Source organism: Polypterus senegalus, chromosome 8 (genome assembly GCF_016835505.1).
Source record: "Polypterus senegalus isolate Bchr_013 chromosome 8, ASM1683550v1, whole genome shotgun sequence".
Lineage (NCBI taxonomy): Eukaryota > Metazoa > Chordata > Cladistia > Polypteriformes > Polypteridae > Polypterus > Polypterus senegalus.
The window spans coordinates 178,587,457-178,608,093 of NC_053161.1; the positions used below are offsets into that span (position 1 = coordinate 178,587,457).

Here is a 20,637-nt window from a genome sequence, read left to right on the forward strand (position 1 = left end):
TAAGTCTACGTGCCAATAGTGAAGTAAAGACAATTACAGTTTGTTTGTCCTTCTCCACTTTAGGCCCCTCGGTGAGCCCACCAAACACAACTGTTAGTGAGTTAGGAGAGATTGTGACACCAAGGCTGTCTGAAAGGCATTTAAAGAGTTTGGTCCAAAACCTACAAATTCTATTCCTTATACATATTTGTTTTCACACTGGTGTTCACCCCGTTGTGTACTGTTCTAAACCTGCCCTGTCGTAAATTCCTTACTTCCCAGTCCTCCATCTCAACACATTGGTGTCCCTCTGTTTCAAATGTAACCCATCACATCACAAGAGGTCCCATCTGTTCAAGGAGTAGCACTGATGCCCAAGAGGTCTGTACGCCCCTCTATCCTACACCAAGATTAGAGCCACATGTTAATAAGCCTCCTGATCATCTCAGTCTTACATACAGTAACATGTGGCACAGACAGAACTTCAGAGAACACCACCTTGTCAGTTCTGGTCCTCAGTTTGGAACCTAACTCTTTAAATTTGGGCTGCAGAACTGGCCGCATGCCCTTATTCATGTCATTTGATGGACAATGACCGCTGGATCCAACACCACTTCAGCCAAAGGTCCATCCACCCTTTTAATGAGGCCTCTAACCTGTGCACCCGGAATGCAACATACCATTATGAGGTATATCGTGTGAAAGAAAGTAAAGATGATCAAGGGTTAATATAGTTATAGTCTTGTATTATGCTTTCCATATTAATATATTGCATCTATTTTAGAAGTAGCATGAAGAGACTGCTGCAACAGTCAGGTATAGTAGCTACAGCGATTAGGAAATATAATTTAAACTTGTTTAAGCAACCTTATTAGGAAACCAGATGGAGACTGTGCGAGCCACAAAAAGACAGAATGTTCTAGGTGGTGATGAAAGACAATGGCAACTGTAAGACTTGAGAGTCATCACATACACAGAAATTCCATGAAAGGATAAGAGCTGAACGTACAAAATATTAAAAAGGCCAAGAATGTAGTGAAATGAGACTTTTACTCGGATTGTTTCATTAACTTGTATACCTAAATAAATGTCATATGTAAGTGTAGACATTAGTTCTGCGCTGTCAATTGTCTAAAAATATGTGATTCTGACTTTGCTCTGGGACCATCTCTTGACACTTCTCCTCCCAGGACCGTCCCATGGCAGACTGCAGCTCCCTTTCTGTGAAGAAAAATTAAAGATGCACCAGTAAGCTTCCTCCTGCCTGATTTCTGACTCAAAAGGGGTCTTAGGGCAACAGTTTCTTCCACACACATTATTAACTACAATCTATTTAATGTAAATATAGGGAATCCAACACAGACAACACTTAATAAGTCTTCTCCTATTGTAAAGGTTCTGCTCTTAAAAGGCATTACAGATGTGAACAACGTACTGTCAAAGATGAGACAGTCATATGGCATGAATAGTTTTATTTTTAAATGGGTCGTCCTTCTCTACTTAACATTTACCAAAGTAGGTATAAAAATTATTTCATTACATTTTTGCAGTTCATCCAAATGGGAAACAAAAACGAATTTTTATTGGTGCTGGCCGTAATCCTTTTTAATGAATGAAAGGAATCCGTTCATTAGACAGGTATTTTGAAAGAATCAAATCAGTAAAATACATAATAATGCCCATCACTAGGGGTTATCTGTTGTAGACCAGAAGCTTCAATCATCCTCTGTGATAGATGATGCATTTTTTTTTTTATACATGATAATAGAATCCTGATGATAATAAAATCAAAGTAGACCGATTTTTCATTTGAATCCTATGTGAAAAAGACAAAATGTTTTGGACGCATCACAGTATAAATATGGTGATAGTTACAACATTGGTTATTGGTTTAAGGATACAGAAAGCCTTGAAGAACCTCTAGCATAGCTGGCTTCAAATCAAAGTGGGCCCTAGCATGAGGTTTTCCATCTCCTGCTCCTTTTCCTATTTCATACCATCTTTTGGTTTGCATTCGTAAAGGTGCCTAACCCTTCAATAGATGGCTTTGTTGCATAAAAAGTAGCAGAACAAGATCAGCCCTTTATCTTCAACTGACCACTAGACTATGACCAGTCCTCTTATTTTCTTGCTCTAGCTACACTGCTGTGGACTGACACCACATTCAAGGGCTTTTCTTCGTCTGAAGATATTTCACTATCACTACCATCACCACCTTCCGAAGTACAGAAGCATGGGTTGGGCTTTTATTTTTTACCCTGGGAGATGTGCTGTGTCAAAGTTAAAATCAGGAAGCCAGTAACCAGTATGAACGACTTTATTGGGTCCTCATATTATACGAGTAGTTTCACCCCGAAAAGATTCCATAGATATACTGTATAATGCAGCCTACCACATGAAGGTACTCGTCAAAACTAGAGTAGTTTGGAGAGGTATATTTCACTTCTACTTTCATTCTCTTATTCTTCACCCTCCATCTTACTCCTTCAAGACATCCCCCCATTGTGTTTTTCCATGTGCTTCTTAAGCTGTCTGTTTTCTGAGAATCTCCTGCCACATTCCAAACAGCCATATGGCTGCTCCCCAGTATGCTGTCTTATGTGGATCTTAACATGCTGTTTTCTTGAAAATCCTTTCCCACATTCAGAACAGCCATACGGTTTTTCTCCGGTATGAATTCTCTCATGGTTTTTGAGACGGTCTCTTTTTACAAATCCTTTCCCACATATATCACAGGAATAGGGTTTTTCGCCAGTATGAGTTCGTGTATGGACCTTAAGGTTTGTACTTCTTGTAAATCTTTTCCCACAATCAGAACAGCCATGCGGTTTTTCTCCGGTATGAATTATCTCATGGGTTTTTGAGACTGTCTCTTTTTGCAAATCCTTTCCCACATTCAGCACAGGAATAGGGTTTTTCCCCAGTATGAGTTTGTGTGTGGGCCTTTAGTTGTGTACTTCTTGCAAATCTTTTCCCACATTCAGAACAGGAATGGGGTTTTTTCACAAATATGAATTCTTTTCTGTTCCTGAAGACTGCTGTCTCTTGAGAAATATTTACCACACTTGGAACAACGGTGGGGCTTTTCCCCAGTGTGAGTTCTCTTGAGGCTCTTAAGTCCTCCACTACTGGATAATCCTTTCCCACATTCAGCACAGCAATAGGGTTTTTCCCCAGTATGAATGATTGTGTGGCTCTTAAGATGTGTTCTTCTTGTAAAGCCTTTCCCACATTCAGAACAGCCATAGATTCTTTGACTTGTATTGTTCTGCTGACTGCCGTTGTCTCTAATTTGGCATTTCAAACTTCTCTTTTGCTCTTGACAGACATGCACAGCTTCTGGATTTGCACTATTCACCCGTTGTGGATTGTTACTAATGAAAAAAAAAATAGGATGAGAATTTATCTGCAAAAAGGATCTTTTTAAAGTCTTTGACCCAGAAGTTGATTTCTTCATATTTTCACCATGCGGTGTCTGTTGTGGGTTGTCCTGATGTGAAGTCTCAATGGGTAAAGAGGGAGAAAAGCGGAGATTCACCTTTGTGTCTGCAGAAAGAAATAAAAAAGGCACAATTGTCAGTGATTATGTGAAGTTGACCAGGAGACGTGATAAGTGGCAGCCATTTAGTGTAAATCGGCTTATTCCAGTTCAGACAACCCCAACTAGCAGAAACGCTCTATTCTTGGTACGAAGTTTCATGTTATTCCTGACAATTTATGTTTAGTCTGCTTAGGACTGCAAATAAAAACCTACTATACCAGTTTACCATTTACTCCATTATTATTTTAAATTAAGTGATTGGGGTTTATAAAAAAATCCTATCATTTAATTCAAAAATGAAAGTTTTTTTTCTTCCTTAACAGATGATATAAAAGTATATTTACCAAAAAAAAAAAACCATAGCAAAATGTTACTAACATTAAGGAGGGCCAAAACCACTGGTAAACTTTGATAAAAAAGTGACTTTAGCCACTAGATGGCAGAAAAGGGCCCAAGATGAACTGAACTTTGCACATATGATGGGCACACATCCACAATTACATATAAAAGGACGACTGTGGGAAACTGCACACCGATTATAGAAGTGAAAATGCAGGCATGTTTAATGTACAGTACAGTAGCAACCCAGCGAGAAAATGACCCGCTCCATTTGTTAATAATAAAATAAAATTCATAGGGTGTTCCAATGCTTCAAAGCACATCACTCAATTAATTTAGATTGAGTGATGTAGTACTAGGGTGTTGTACCGTTAGCCATTATGTAAATTGATAATGAAGTTTAAACACTTTCATGAATAACTGTACCTCAAAAACATCACACCCTAAACTATTTTTACTTTAGATCTCCTTTGCTTATTTATCATCATCAACTAGCTATCCTCCGCGGATGCGCCCACGTAGTAGTGAAACAGGACAAACTTTAAAAATCAATAGACGTTTGCACCTTATCCGATGGTGTTCAGCTCTGATGCGAGAGCGTCCCCGGCACGGAGAGAAGAGCACGTGGCCATGATGTCCCTGGCAATCAGCAGCTGCCCTGTAAGACAGGGGTCGCCAACTCCTGTCCTGGAGGACCACCATGGCTGCAGGTTTTGATTCAGAAAATCAACAATTTTAGAAATGTCTGCTAATGCACCACAAGAGCAGCTACAAGCCACAGAATTAAAGAACGGGTGTCATTAACGACAAGAACTGGCAGCTAGTTGGGGTGAAATTGGTTGGAATTTGAGGCCCTGACTCAGTTCTGCTGGCTCACTCACTTCACATTTCCATTCTGTTTGGGTGCAGTTTAATAAAAGAAATGAAGCGACTCAGGGGAAGGATGAAGATGAAGGAAACCAATCTTAACAAAGGAATTCAATTCAAATGAATTCACAAGAAGTTAATTAGCAGCACAAACATCTCTCTATCTATCTATATTATATATATCTATATCTATCTCTATACAGGGAGTGCAGAATTATTAAGCAAGTTGTATTTTTGAGGAATAATTTTATTATTGAACAACAACCATGTTCTCAATGAACCCAAAAAACTCATTAATATCAAAGCTGAATATTTTTGGAAGTAGTTTTTAGATTGTTTTTAGTTTTAGCAATTTTAGGGGGATATCTGTGTGTGCAGGTGACTATTACTGTGCATAATTATTAGGCAACTTAACAAAAAACAAATATATACCCATTTCAATTATTTATTTTTACCAGTGAAACCAATATAACATCTCCACATTCACAAATATACATTTCTGACATTCAAAAACAAATCAGTGACCAATATAGCCACCTTTCTTTGCAAGGACACTCAAAAGCCTGCCATCCATGGATTCTGTCAGTGTTTTGATCTGTTCACCATCAACATTGCGTGCAGCAGCAACCACAGCCTCCCAGACACCGTTCAGAGAGGTGTACTGTTTTCCCTCCTTGTAAATCTCACATTTGATGATGGACCACAGGTTCTCAATGGGGTTCAGATCAGGTGAACAAGGAGGCCATGTCATTAGTTTTTCTTCTTTTATACCCTTTCTTGCCAGCCACGCTGTGGAGTACTTGGACGCGTGTGATGGAGCATTGTCCTGCATGAAAATCATGTTTTTCTTGAAGGATGCAGACTTCTTCCTGTACCACTGCTTGAAGAAGGTGTCTTCCAGAAACTGGTAGTAGGACTGGGAGTTGAGCTTGACTCCATCCTCAACCCGAAAAGGCCCCACAAGCTCATCTTTGACGATACCAGCCCAAACCAGTACTCCACCTCCACCTTGCTGGCGTCTGAGTCGGACTGGAGCTCTCTGCCCTTTACCAATCCAGCCACGGGCCCATCAAGACTCGCTCTCATTTCATCAGTCCATAAAACCTTAGAAAAATCAGTCTTGAGATATTTCTTGGCCCAGTCTTGACGTTTCAGCTTGTGTGTCTTGTTCAGTGGTGGTCGTCTTTCAGCCTATCTTACCTTGGCCATGTCTCGGAGTATTGCACACCTTGTGCTTTTGGGCACTCCAGTGATGTTGCAGCTCTGAAATATGGCCAAACTGGTGGCAAGTGGCATCTTGGCAGCTGCACGCTTGACTTTTCTCAGTTCATGGGCAGTTATTTTGCGCCTTGGTGTTTCCACACGCTTCTTGCGACCCTGTTGACTATTTTGAATGAAACGCTTGATTGTTCGATGATCACGCTTCAGAAGCTTTGCAATTTTAAGAGTGCTGCATCCCTCTGCAAGATATCTTACTATTTTTGACTTTTCTGAGCCTGTCAAGTCCTTCTTTTGACCCATTTTGCCAAAGGAAAGGAAGTTGCCTAATAATTATGCACACCTGATATAGGGTGTTGATGTCATTAGACCACACCCCTTCTCATTACAGAGATGCACATCACCTAATATGCTTAATTGGTAGTAGGCTTTCGAGCCTATACAGCTTGGAGTAAGACAACATGCATAAAGAGGATGATGTGGACAAAATACTCATTTGCCTAATAATTCTGCACTCCCTGTATGCATGTATGTGTATATGTGTGTGTGTATATATATATATATATATATATATATAGAAAAGGGGTTAGAATGAATCTGCAGCCACGGTGGTCCTCCAGGACTGGACTTGGTGACTCTTGCTCTAAAACACATGCAGCTCTGATCTCTCCCTCTCAAAAATGTCAAACGTTACTCCTTAACAATCTGTAGACGATAATGTCTGCTGCACAAACAGGTATTGCTAGCTAAGTGGAGGCAAAGTGCACTCCAACACGTGGCGAGAGGTAGAGCAACTCGAATAGAGGCTGGCACGAGAGTGAGGAGGGCCCCGTCTCTTCGGATTAGCGCGAATATATCGCTCCTGTTAGCGAACTAGGATTCTTAGCACGATGAGAGAAGTCACAAAATCAACCAGAATGTTCAAGCAAATTATAGACAAAAAAAAAAACCGATCAAAATCCGTTAAGTAGTTCTCGTTTGCTAACTAAGTGGAGTTAAGGAATCCCGAGGCTGGCACGTGAGTGAGGAGGGCCCTGTTCACTGCCCCCTGTCCTTGGCCTGCAGCATCACACTCTGATTTGCGAAAATAAATTTATACCACAAGCAAACCATGATACTTAGTGTAATGAGAGAAGTCACAAAATCAATCGGAATGTTCAAGCAAATTCTACAAAAAAAGAAAGCAAAAAAAAAATTAAAAAATACACCGAACCAAATCCACTCTCTCGTGACAGACAGACAGACAGACAATGTGTTGCCACCCACCCAGCCAGTCAGTAAGCACGTCACTCACTATCTCTCTAACTGTTTTACAGAAAAAACAAACCTCGTAGCTCATCACCACACTACACTAGCCACTCATCCTAACGCGTGTACATAAGTATATGATATAAAAAGAGGGTCAGATTTAAACAAGTAAAACAGGAGATGTTTGTGACATTTGAAATTTGAATCAGATTTGACTCATCCATTAAACGTTACTCTATTAAGTTTTTAACCTGCCAATGATGCACATTTAAATCTTATAATTGTAAACGTTACCAACCTGGCAGGAAGGAACTGTTCGACAAACTGAATTTCAAAAACATGTGGGTACAAAAACAGCTCTAAAGAGTTTGTTTAAATGAAAATATCAGACATTTTCCTGGAATTTGCTAAATTAACAGTACAGATATAATAAGGTTTGATTTTTTTAGTATTTAAGATGTATTTCTCAGCTACTACAGAAAACGTGAGAGAAACCAGTTAGAATACACTCATGCTAAGATAAATCAGGTTTTCCAGGACTGGAGCATTCTTTTTTTTAACTCAGGGTTGAAACCCCTAAAAACCTCTGTTAAAATGGAGGAATCCCCATGTCTATCGCATATTAAAATTCAAGCCCTGCATTGCACTTTGCTTTTTATGAATGCTGATGCTAGTTGACTTAAATGATAGTTTGATTAACTACTCGTTGACTGCACCACTGTTTTAAAGCTGCCGTGACTGTTGGTAGTTCTTCTTCTTTCAGCTGCTCCCATTAGGGGTTGCCAGAGCGGATCATCTTCTTCCATATCTTCCTGTCCTCTCCATCTTGCTTTGTCACACCCATCACCACAGCCATAAACCTTCTCTTAGGCCTTCCTCTTCTCCTCTTCCCTGGCAGCTCTATCCTTAGCATCCTTCTCCCAATATACCCAGCATCTCTCCTCTGCACATGTCCACACCAACTCACCTCTCGGAGTTTGTTTCCAAACCATCCAACTTGAGCGGACCCTCTAATGTCCTCTTACAATGTTTTATTCAAACAACAAAGGAACAATATTGATCATTTGAATAATGGAGGGACTTTTAATGAAGAAAAAAAAAAAAAGCCATTGAATGGGATTTCTATTTTTGCTCTGGTATCGTACAGGTATCAAGTATCATGAACTTTTACTGCTATTGATATTAAATGCAAACATTCTGGTATTGTGACATACCGAATTTGAAAATCTTTAAACAAAGTTGAGAAAATATATTAGATGAAACAGAAACAGCGTATTTTTATACAAGGTGAACATAGTCAGACAAAAATCAAAATCAAACTGGCGTGTTATCAAAAATAGAATCACCAGCCCGAATCTGAGAGACTAAAACAGAAGCTACTATTCATAAACCAGGAAAGCAATAATTAAAAATTGGGTTCTTTTCTATTATCGTGACAGAACGTGCACTTGGCTTTTATTTTGATACGTTCTCATGATGAAGTATTGCTTTAGTCCTGCACTGACCAATAGGCTGCAAGTAATTCCTGTGGGTTGTCATTATCATGAGGTAAACACAGGAATTAACTGTCATGCGACTCTAGATCAGGGGTTCTCAACGTCGGTCCTGGGACCCCCCGTGGCTGCAGGTTTTTGTTCCAAGCAGATTCCTAATCAGTGACAACACCTGATAGCACTGAGCTCATTTCATTAGCTGGTATTTTTTTTTCTTTTGTTCGACGTTCAGAAAAGCACAGCAGCATGATCTTTACATTTATAAATATTTCTGCTTTTGCTTTAGATTTAAATGCCTAACTTTCTTTTGTTGATTTCATTTTACTTTGCCCTTTCTCTGTGCAGTTTTTTTTCCCCCTTCATTGTTTCTTAATAATTACAACTTAAAACGAGCAGAGCAGACAGCCAGGCAGACAACACTGAATAATTAAAGGCTGCAGTTACTTTAGAGTCAGACCCACTAATTAGTAAATAATGGATTAACTAAACAATTAGAACACCTAGAAAAGTAGAATGAAAATACTGTTAAAAAGAAAAAAAAATACATTAACAACTGCTTGGTACATTTTTATATATATATTTTTTTTAGCAAACTTAGTGTTCTAATTTCTATATTGTTCCTTAACCACAGAACTTGGGAAATATCAGTTCACTAAATTAGCCCAGGAGTCCAATTAAAAACAGAAGCTGGTTGGAACAAAAAAAAAAAAAACCCAAAAACCTGCAGCCACAGGGGGTCCCCAGGACCGACGTTGAGAACCCCTGATCTATGAGAACGTATCAAAATAAAAGCCAAGGGCGCTTTGTGTCGCGATAATAGAAAAGTACCAAAAATTATAATCCGCACACCTACCAGAGCCGTCCACCAGTCTCGGACAGTGATGGGACATGACGGGTGACCCTTAGATAGCGTTGGAGCACCGATACCTTCAACACACATTTCTGAATCTCGAAGACATGTTGGATCACTAGAAAGAAAAAAAACAAAAAACACAACAAACATTTTAAGAACCACTGCAGTAAAAACTTCAGTATCTTGAAAAGCGCTCTAAACAGGGCCTTCAGAGAGTATTCAGATCCTTCACTTTTTAAACATTAGGTTGCAGCCTTGTGTTAAAATAAGTTAAATTCACTTTTTTTCCTTATCAAACAACACTCAGAATGACAAAACAGGACTTTAGGAATTTTGGACATTGTATTAAAACTGAAATCTCACATTGACATGCGTATCCAGAGCCCTTCCTTCATCTCAGGTACATCCTATTCTAATGCTCAACGTTTTTTGGAGTCCACCTGTGGACAGTTCAGCTGACTGGATACAATTAGGACTGATGCACACACCTGTCCATAAAAGGTCCGTCAGATGAGCAACAAGAAACTGTCTGCAGAGCTTCTGGACAGGACTGTGTTGTGGTACAGATCTGAGGAAGACTGTGGGACTGAAGGCTCCCAAAAGCACAATGACTTCTATAGCTCTTAAATGGAAGAAGCTTGGAGCAAGCACAACTCCTCCTATTGCTGACCACTTGGCCAAACTGAGCGGTTGTGGGAGAAGAACCTGGAAACAGCTGTCCACCAACCTGACAGTTTGAGAGGATGTCCAAAGAAGGAGAGAGAGAGAGAGAGAGAGAGAGGTTGGGCGCGCGCACCCACCACATGACGAACCACCTCAGGATCCCAAAGTAGGACCCGAGTGCAGCCGTCCATTATGGCGATACCTCCGAGCCACACTAGTTCAGAACAGTAGGAGGCGGAGGTCAAATCCTGCCAACACACACCACGTTTATCCCTACAAATTGGAGGACCTGCTTGCCTAGCAAAGAAGAATGGCAGAAAAATCCCCAAATCCAGGTGTCTGAAACATATCATCTCAAACTCAAGAAGACTCCTGGCTAGAATTCAGTAAGTACTGAGAAAAGGATCTGAATACTTGTGTCGCTCTGACATTTCAGGTTTTTTTTTTTAATTATTGCTTTTAATAAATTTTCAAAAAATTCCTAAAAATGTTTTTTTGTTTGTTTTATCATTCTGGGATACCCATGACCCTGATCAGGGGGGTTTGGTAAATGGATGGATGGATGCATGGATTCATCATGGGAGTACTGAGGGTTGATTGTTGAGAGGAAAAAAAAAAAAGTTTAAATGATGTTAGCACTTCAACCCACTGGGCGTGCAGATAATAATAATAATAATAATAATAATAATACATTTTATTTGAAAGCGCCTTTCAGAACACTCAAGGACACTGTACACAGTAAAAAATAATAATAAAAGAAAAATAAAAAGCAGGCAAAAGAGCAAGTAATTTACAAGATCATAAAACAGTTCCAAGATAGGAAAATGGAGAAAGTTATGTGGGATAAGCTATTTTGAATAGGTGAGTTTTTAGTCTAGACTTAAAAAGAGAGAAAGAGGTGATGTTTCTTATTTCAGGAGGTAGGGAATTCCAAAGTCGAGGAGCAGAGCAACTGAAAGCCCTGCTCCCCATAGTGGCAAGACGGGGGACAGGGACAGAGAGAGAAAGAGAAGAAGAGGATCTGAGGCACCGAGATGGGATGATGATCTGTACCAAATCAGAGAGATATGGAGGAGAGAGATGATGAATAGCCTTAAATGTATACAGAAGTATTTTAAAATTAATGCGATATTTGACCGGAAGCCAATGGAGCTGCTGGAGAACAGGGGTGATGTGGTGAATAGAAGGGGTCCTGGTGATAATACGGGCAGCAGAGTTCTGAACACGTTGAAGCTTATGAATTGATTTTTGAGAAAGACCAAAAAGAAGTGAATTACAATAATCAATAGTCCTCACACCTGCCTGCTGCCATTCCTGAGCAAGCTCTGCACTGCTGGTGCCCTGATCCCGAGCCATGAATAAGGAATGGGACCAAAACATGCTCCAAGAGCAACTTCTCCCAACAATCCAAGAACAGTCTGGTGACACACAATACCTTTTCCAGCATGATGGAGCACCGGGCCAAAAGGCAAAAGTGATAACTAAATGGCTCTGGGGAACAAAACATCGACAGTTTGGATACATGGCCAGAAAACTCCATAGACCTTAACACCATTGAGATATTGTGGTCAATCCTCAAGAGGGGGCTGGACAAACAAAAACCCACCAATTCTGACAAACTCCAAGCATTAATTATGCAGGAATGGGCAGCTGCCATCAGTCAGGATTGGGCCCAGAAGTTGATTGGCAGACAGCCTGCCAGGGCGAACTGCAGAGGTCTTGAAAAAGAAAGAAGGACCAACACTGCAAATATGGACTCTGTGTAGAAATGTCATGTCATTGTCAATAAAAGCCTTTGAAACTTATGAAATGCGTGTCACTCTACTTCACTATACAGTACCATAGAAACATCGGACAAAAAGGATCTAAAAACACTGAGGCTGCAAACTTTGTGAAAATTAATATTTGTGTCATTCTCAAAACCTTTGGCCACAACTGTAGAAGGCAAGAGGCTCTATAATCTTTTCTGAGACAGGACAGTGTAGTCTGTAAAAAGTTCCTAACATGAGAGAATCAGACAAAGACTAACATTGCAAAGGTTCCCTAGGGGTAATTGCTTCACTTCACCTTCACGTGGAAAACTGATCCCGAGTAGGGATTATCCAACACAACATGGACAACAGCTCATGCTTGATCTACCTAGCAGGCAGTGTGGTGTAACAGTTAAGGCTTTGAAGTTCAAACCCTGACGTTGCAGGCTCATACCGTGTAACGGACACTGCGTGACCATGAGCAAGTCACCTCGCCTACCTGTGCTTCAACTGGGAAATACGAAAACAAAAGTAATGGAACCAATTGGTCTTGTCCAGCAGATTATAAACAACATGAGCTGTTTTTCCACCTTCCAGGGATGGCGCTGCTCTTCTAGCAATTGACCCCTTAGTAGATATTCTGCTTACTCCACACACTCAAGTTGACAGAGGTGATCAGAGAGGCCTGACAGCCCATCTTAACCAACCCTTTGTGTACTCACTTGAGAAGTACGGTCTGTAAATTTAAAAGGTTAATAGGTTTGCATTTTCTATTTGTGTTAATATTTGCTGTGAAACTTAATTCTAATATATATATATAAAAGTATTGGCTGGGATTGGCTCCAGCAGACCCCGCCCTGTGACCCCTGTAGTTAGGATATATGGCTGAATGGATTCTCAAACAGCTCTGACTCCCATCGTAAACAGAGCTCTTTTCAGTCGTAGTAGCTGTCATGGAGGCACTCTTTTTCACCTTCAGTACAGTATGACTGATGTTTGCTTTGCTAATGTCCATACTAGGCTTTTTCACAGGGTTTATGGCACGAATAACTCATATTTACTCGCTTTATTTCAATATGGTTTTCAACTATAAAAGAAGAGGAGATGCAATAAATCATCATTCCTTTCTACATACAGTATGTTTGGAAAGAGTATTTCTTCCAAAAGGACAGTATACCAGTCAAAAGATCTCAGGGATAGGAGTTGTGGACAGACATAGGGCAGGAGATGGATACTAAAAACATCTCAAAGGCTTCATCAATCCCAAGGAGCCCAGTAAAGTTCAAAGTGGCGGCAAGTGTTTGGTACAACTAGGACCCTCCCTGGATCCAGCCATCCCTACAAACTGGATGGAAGAGCAAGGAGGAAACTGGTAAAAAAAAAAAGGCTACCGAGAGGCCAATGGCCACTTTGAAGGAGTTACAAGATTTTGTGGCACCGAGTGGTCATTGTGTGGATATGACAACAATTTCACAAGCGCTCCACCATGGTGGCTTGTTCAAGAGGGTCACACTTCTCAAGAAAGGCCACATTAAGGCTCGTTTGAGCTTTGCCAGAATGCACCTTGAAGATTCAGATGCCAAGTGGAAAAACGTCTTATGGTCAGATGTTAACAAAATCAAACTATTTGGCCTCAACACCAAACGGTCCACCAATGCAGCTCACCATCCACAACACACCATAACAACAGTAAAGTATGGAGGGGGCAGCATCCTGTTGTGGGGAGCGTGGGGCTCTTGTTAGGGTAGATGGAAAAATGGATGGGACAAAATACCATCAAATTCTGGAGGAAAACCTGCTACCCTCTGCCAGAAAGTTGAAGATGGACAGAATGTTCACCCTTCAAGACGACAACAACCTGAAGAACACAGCAAAACTGACCACACAGTGGCTGAAGGAGAGAAAAGTGAATGTCCTGGTGTGGCCAGTCAGAGCCCAGCGTGAAATCACACTGAAAATGAGTGGAAAGATCTGAAGATAGCAGACCACCAACGCTCACCATCCAATGTGACCGAACTTGAACAATTAAACTGTAAAGAAGAGTGGGGGACAAATATTGAGTGGGCTCAGTCGAGATGTGCAAAGCTGATAGAGAAGAATCAACAGACTCAAGGCTGTCATTTAAGCAAAAGAAGATTAAGAGGTGACATGATTGAAGTGTTTAAAATTATGAAGGGAATTAGTCGAGTGGATCAAGACTGCGACTTTAAAATGAGTTCATCCGGAACATGGATACACAGTTGGAAACTTGTTAAGGGTAAATTTCGCACAAACATTAGGAAGTTTTTCTTTACACAAAGAACGATAGACACTTGGAATAAGCTACCAAGTAGTGTGGTAGACAGTAAGACGTTAGGGACTTTCAAAACTCGACTCGATGTTTTCTTGGAGGAAACAAGTGGATAGGACTGGCGAGCTTTGTTGGGCTGAATGGCCTGTTCTCGTCTAGATTGTTCCAATGTTCTAATTCTAATTCTAAAGCAAAAGGGGGTTCAGCAAAATGACATTGACATGGGGGGTCCTTTATTCATCCCAGTAGGTCTTGTTTTTGATTTTTTATAATTTTTCTGAACTGTAGCTGTGATGTCTTTCACTTGGATGAGTCAGCATTGAGTAAGTAAAGCTGGGAATAAATATTGGTTTGTGTGTTTTCATTTGAGGGTGTAAAGCAAAAAATGGGAATATTTCAAAAGGGGATTCTTTTCTACACCCACTGTCGATGCAACATTTTTGTCCTTACACTGTGTGTGTGTGGCGTGATCTGTACAGACCTTCCCCAAGTAACAACAGTACCTCAGTCAATGACATTTTTACACAATCTGTTCTGTACTCTGCTCTCTATAAAGCTGTCGAGTCAACACAAGTCTACTTTGGCTCTGTTTTTAAGAACCTGACATTGTAAAGTGCCGTTAAAAAGCAAAGATTTATTGTTGTCTACTAACACATGCAACTGCATTCAAGTGTCACTTTAATAAGCAAAAACGCACTAACTGACTCTTTGATGAAGTAACTCAATTGTTACACATTAGTAACTCAAATATTTCAACTACATCCCCAAATGTACTGCCATGCAAACATTTTCAGACTTGTTGATTTGGGTGACACACGGCGGTTATGAATTACACCTTCATTTTATTTCCCCTTGACATACAGAAGCACTTTTCCTCACCACCAACAGCAAAACACAGGACAGTGTTTTCTCATGAGCTGTGCTAAAGAATACGAGCTGAATGGGACCATTTCAAAGAAATTGTTTGGAGTTTTCCAATCAGCCAGAACTAGGAGTTATAATGATTTAAAGGAAAAAAAAAAAAAAGTTTACCTCGAGTGTATTTATTTAAATGGCTTTAAAAATCAGCAAAACTAGTGGGATTCACCCCCTGCACGCTTGTCAACCCCCCATTCCCCTCCGCTATGCACCAGGCGTCTGTCACTCACGTATGTGGATTTCACTTTCTCCAAACAAAAAGTCTTTTAATTCTCGCAGATAGCCTCTTCATTAGGAAGAAACATTACTTTTCCTGGATGGCAACATGAATCAGACGATCTACAAGTCTCCGAAAGTTTAAAGCCAAACAATATCTACATACTTCTGTCATATCACCTATGTCCATATATTTGATCTCTTTTACCTTTTCATCAATATCGCATTAAATTTTGATTCCATATGCGGAATTACATCTTGACAACACCGCATATAACTGCCCGTGAGTGAATATCGTTTCTTTCTGTCTGACAAGAGCATTCACACAAATGAGAAATGATCGAACCGTGTGCGTGGCTGTAAATGTTGTAGATTTGTTCAAGCCTTTTCCAAATCTCTTTGCGTAAAGTCTTGTCTAGCAGGGCTTGAAATTTTCTCTCACAGGATGTCACTTTCACCAAACAACAAATATGTTAATTCTCGTGGATATGTCTCTACATTAGGAGGGCACATTACTTTTTTCTGATGGCAACACGAATTAGACGATCTACTAGTCTCCGACTTAAAGTTTAGAGCCAAACAATATATTCAATCTCTTTTCGCTGTTCCGTTATTTCACCGAGTAACAGTTTCCGTTTGTTTGCTCTAACCCGATCTTTACTATCAGTTTTTTGGAGAACTTTGAATTTACGTACTTCCGTTCTCTCTAACCTGCTCTGCATGTGCATCACGCCAATGTTTTTGAATTCTTTACGACATTCTACTTTGTCATCTACTCTTTGTGCCAAGAGATTTAACCACGTCCGGTTAAAAAGAGACAAAATCTCATCTCACAGGACATGAAAGTCTCTCTCCGAAAAAGTCGTCTCATCCCAGGATTTTTTTGTTATTATAATAGAGAGAAATATTCTCAGCTCTGGAAGGCTGGTGTAATTCATATGGTAGATTTCATCCAAATTAAAATTAGTGGTGCAAAGGCTGGGCCATCTTAACAGCATTATAGGCCCCCCGGGCAAAGCAGTGCACTGTGGCGACCACTCAGCAAGTCACAACATACATAGATTAGCATGGGGGGCAACTGGCCGGCGTGCCCACGCGTTAAGACGGCCCTCTGCAAAGGCATTTTGTTAAATTAAAGTAGAATGAGCTCTCGATTTCTGCTAAGCATACAACTAATCGTATATAAAAAAAAAAAAATCGAATTTCAAAGTGGATTTTAATTATTTACATCTTCAACACTGAGGCAGAGTGGAGGCAACCCGATATAGTACGGAGGCGTATTAGGGCCACGGTGAAAAGAAAAAAAACAAATACGGACACAGTGAAGAAAAAATCTAAATGTCGACATTTCCACTTTATTCTAATAGTTTATTTTGTCAGTAGAATGTCGCAAACTAAACTTCATCTTAAAGTTTAAAGTTCTGAAAACTCTGAGGTCTAAGTTTATAACTTGTTTTAATTTCACAAAGACGTTTATCGTGTGGTGATTTGTTATTTGCAGAAAGAAAAAGCAAGCATAGGACCTGGAGGTTTAGTACGTCAGACAGACAGCACGCCTGCAATAAAGAAACCCCACTGAGAAGAACATCCATTGAAATATGCTATCGTGTCTCCGATCATCACATCACGAAATCCACATTTACACGATATTCCAGTTAAACCAGTGCGATACCCATTCATATATCCAGTTTTTTGGAGTCTCGTCACACCTGCCATAAAGTTCTCTACACTGAACGTACAACTGGGGACCCCTTAATGCGAGGGAGCAGCACGACAGCCACGCCACCTATGTTTAATACATGCTTTAATGCATTTCATCGTGAAGAAGATATCAAATATTTATCTTAATATTCTGAATGTTCTTAGAGCAGGAATATCATGAAGTCAATGTGCGGCGGTCACTGCCGGCGCCTCTCAGTGCAAGAAGTCAGTTTAAGAAGCGCGTAGAGATTAACAACTGGGTCGGGGAACACTTAATATGAAGCATTTAATGTGCTACATTAACTTATGACGGGGTTTGAGAAAATCTAGTAAATTAAACATTCATTTTAAGTATTAGAATAAAGTGGAAATGTCGACTTTAATCTCGACGTTTAGATTTTTTTCCATCGTGGCTTCCGTAAATTAGAGTTACTGGGTTTCGCAGAGATTTCTCGTCAGCACCATTACACAATTTAATGCGTCCGAACACACTACGGCCGGTACGCAGCGCGCGTTTGCAGTTTTTGCCGCCTCACTATCTACGGTGCATCGCGGTGCTGAAGAACAAGCAGTGCGTCGCAGACAGTGCAATATCAATATATACGCACTGCGCCGTATAATACAGGGTGGCCCACGAAAAAGTAGCCCGCCTCCCTGGCGAAAAAAGGCGCCCTTCCATAAAAAAAGAAAGAACTTGAAATGCAAAAATCTTTACTCACTTTACAGAAAGTGCTGAAAATGATCTCCTTGTGCGTCAATACATGCCGCTCGCTCGTACTCACACGTTTGCACTACGTCTACACAGCTTTCGTGATGAGGGTAGTCAATCGGCGCGCCACTCTGGCAGGAAGGCGGGCTACTTTTTCGTGGGCCACCCTGTATAAAAATTTACAATGGCAAAGAGAGTGCCGTCAATAAGAGGCAAAAGAAAATTAGTAGATAATGACAACCACATTTACGTGTTTTCAAAGAGAACGATAAATGAACAGCATGGCCTCTGGGTTTGTGAAAAACGTTCCAATTTATTAAACTAAAATAAATTACAAGATAAAAAAAAAATAGGTGCATTAATTACATTTCTGCAACCTACTCACTATCTACAGGGGGCAAATTGTGGTAAGGGAAATATGTGGAGGGGTGAAATGTTGGGGCGACTTTTCCATAAACCAGTGGAGACTAGCGGGCGATCACAAGCTGAAACGGGTCTCGAGAAAGTGAAGCGGAGACACGTGTATCGTGGGACTGGCGATATTCTCCGCATTTCACGTGAACGCCCCCCACAGATGTGGATGATGGACATAAACACTGGGCTTGTCGAGTAGGGAGGCAAGTCAAGTTGCGGAGCATGCACTGGTACAGCGCGTTGCCACACCCACTACACGACGAAACAACTCAGATCTCGGTTTGCAACCCCCCAGGCAGACACGGGGTCCAGTCCCACCCTCCGGAAATGACCCTCGATCTGCCTCAGCCAGGAGTTATGTGGGCGACCCCTTGGCCTGGTCCAGCCACTCGGGTCCCCAACAATGAGGATCTTACGAGCTGGATCACCCTCTGGAAAACGCGCCACTTGGCCGTAGTGCCGTACCCTCACAATGCAGGTAACGTGCCTCATTCGGGACTCCATGGGCAACACAAAGTCAAACCAACGGTACCCAAGGATTTTCCCGAGAGACACAGTAACAAAGGAGTTGAGTCTTCGTCTCAGGTCACTGGATAGCGTCCATGTCTCGCAACCATATAGCAAGGCAGGAAGCACCATGACTCTAAAGACTTAGACCTTCGTCCTTTTGTATAGTTTTCAGGAGCGCCACACAACCCTTTTTCAGGACCTCATGACGATTGGGAGACCGGGGGTTGGGGGGTCACCACATTACACATCACAAAATAAAAGTATACAAACGATCCGGTTGGCCAGAAATGGCATTAGTCATTAGTGTGATCGAGTTGTATTAAAAGTAACGCACCGCACGCCCGAGAATATTTCGTATTCTTTTCATTTTGATATTTTTTTTTCGCTCTTCCACATCATCGACCGGACATGAACGCGGACGCAGAAAAACCGAAAGGTGAAACGTGACGAGTGTGGAATGAAAATTCAAAAAGATGAACGAAGCGAGCAGGGAGAAGAAGCGGATTCGGTCAGCACTCGTAATAAAGATAAAGGAAAGACCTTGGAGTCGAATGTGCCACTCGGTTCGGGCCTAAATGTACCGAAAATCCGCCTTTTTTTAAATAAACACGCTAACTTCTTTTACTCACCCCCTACTCCTCGGTGCTGAGGTTTTCTGTACAATGCACCGCGTCCACACGTGCTGGGAAGTTTGTTGTTTCCACATTGTGACGTCATGCGTCCCGCCTTGTCGCCCGAAGAAAGAGAAGCTTTCTGCCGATTGGCTGCGCCATCCTCATAGTAAAGTCTAATTGGTCACAGCAGAAAGAAATACGCGGCGGTGAGACTGGTGGAGGAGCGGCTGCGGATTTCAAGCTGTGGCCAAAAGGTTCTGAGAATATCCCAAGTGTTGGTTTTCACAAAGTTTGCTGCTCCAGTGTTTTTAGATAATTTTTTCAGATTTTTCTGTGGTATACTGAAGTATAAAAACAAGCACTTCATAGGCTTTAATTTAGAATTGCATAACGTTTATTACATCTTGCCTGAAGAAGGGGCCCGAGTTGCCTCTAAAGCGTGCATATTGTAATCTTTTTAGTTTGCCAATAAAAGGGGTCTTTTGCAGGACTTCTCACTACGTTCATAATGGCTAACACGGTACAACACACTAGTACTATAAGGTTTATGCAAAGTGTCCATATTTGCATTGTTGGTCCTTCTTTCTTTTACAAGACCTCTCCAATTCGCTCTGGCAGGCTGTCCATCAAACTTCTGGGTCAAATCCTTATGGCCCGGTGCTCCATCATGCTGGAAAAGGCATTTTTGGTCACCAAACTGTTCTTAGATGGTTGGGAGAAGTTGCTCTCTGTTTTGGTCCCATTCTTTGTTCATGGCTGTGTTCTTAGGCAAACATTTGTAAGTGAGCCCTGCACTTCCTTGGCTGAGAGGCAACCTCACACATGAATGGTATCAGTATGCTTTACTGTTTACCTGATGCAGGACTGATGGTAGCGTTGCTTACCTTTTATTTTTTCCGGATGCCCCAAACAATCAGAAAGGGTGTTATTCAGAGACAATGACTTGAACCCAGCAGTCCAATCCCAGAATATCAGTTTGTCCCTGATGTTTTTCTTGGCTTCTTTGCTGCTCTTCTTGATACCCATCAGGCCATCCACCAAAAGTCTTCACCTCCCTCTCACCTACCTTCTGCCATTTCTGAGCCAGCTTTTAACTGGTAGTGCCTAAGAACACAGATGGTACCAAAACATCCTCTGACAGCAACTTCTCTGAACCATCCGACAACAGTTTGAAGACCAACAATGAAAAATCCAGCATGGTGGCGCACTGGGCCAGAAGGCAAAGTGAGAACTAAGTGTCTCAGAGAAAAGTTTGGGTCCATGACCAGGAAACTTCCCAGATCTTAATCCCATTGAGATATTGTGGTCAATCC

General features: G+C 41.1%; 1 protein-coding gene across 1 annotated transcript; it reads right to left on the reverse strand.

Moving 5' to 3' along the window:
* Positions 1–1,722: 1,722 nt before the first annotated feature.
* Positions 1,723–19,407, reverse strand: LOC120533552 (zinc finger protein 391-like). The gene is made up of 3 exons (XM_039760485.1): positions 19,340–19,407; positions 9,539–9,653; positions 1,723–3,525 (listed from the first exon to the last, which is right to left on the reverse strand). Exons 2-3 carry the CDS (start codon positions 9,573–9,575, stop codon positions 2,960–2,962), a joined length of 603 nt encoding a protein of 200 aa, XP_039616419.1. The 5' UTR covers positions 9,576–9,653; positions 19,340–19,407; the 3' UTR covers positions 1,723–2,959.
* Between the last annotated feature and the right edge of the window lie 1,230 nt (positions 19,408–20,637).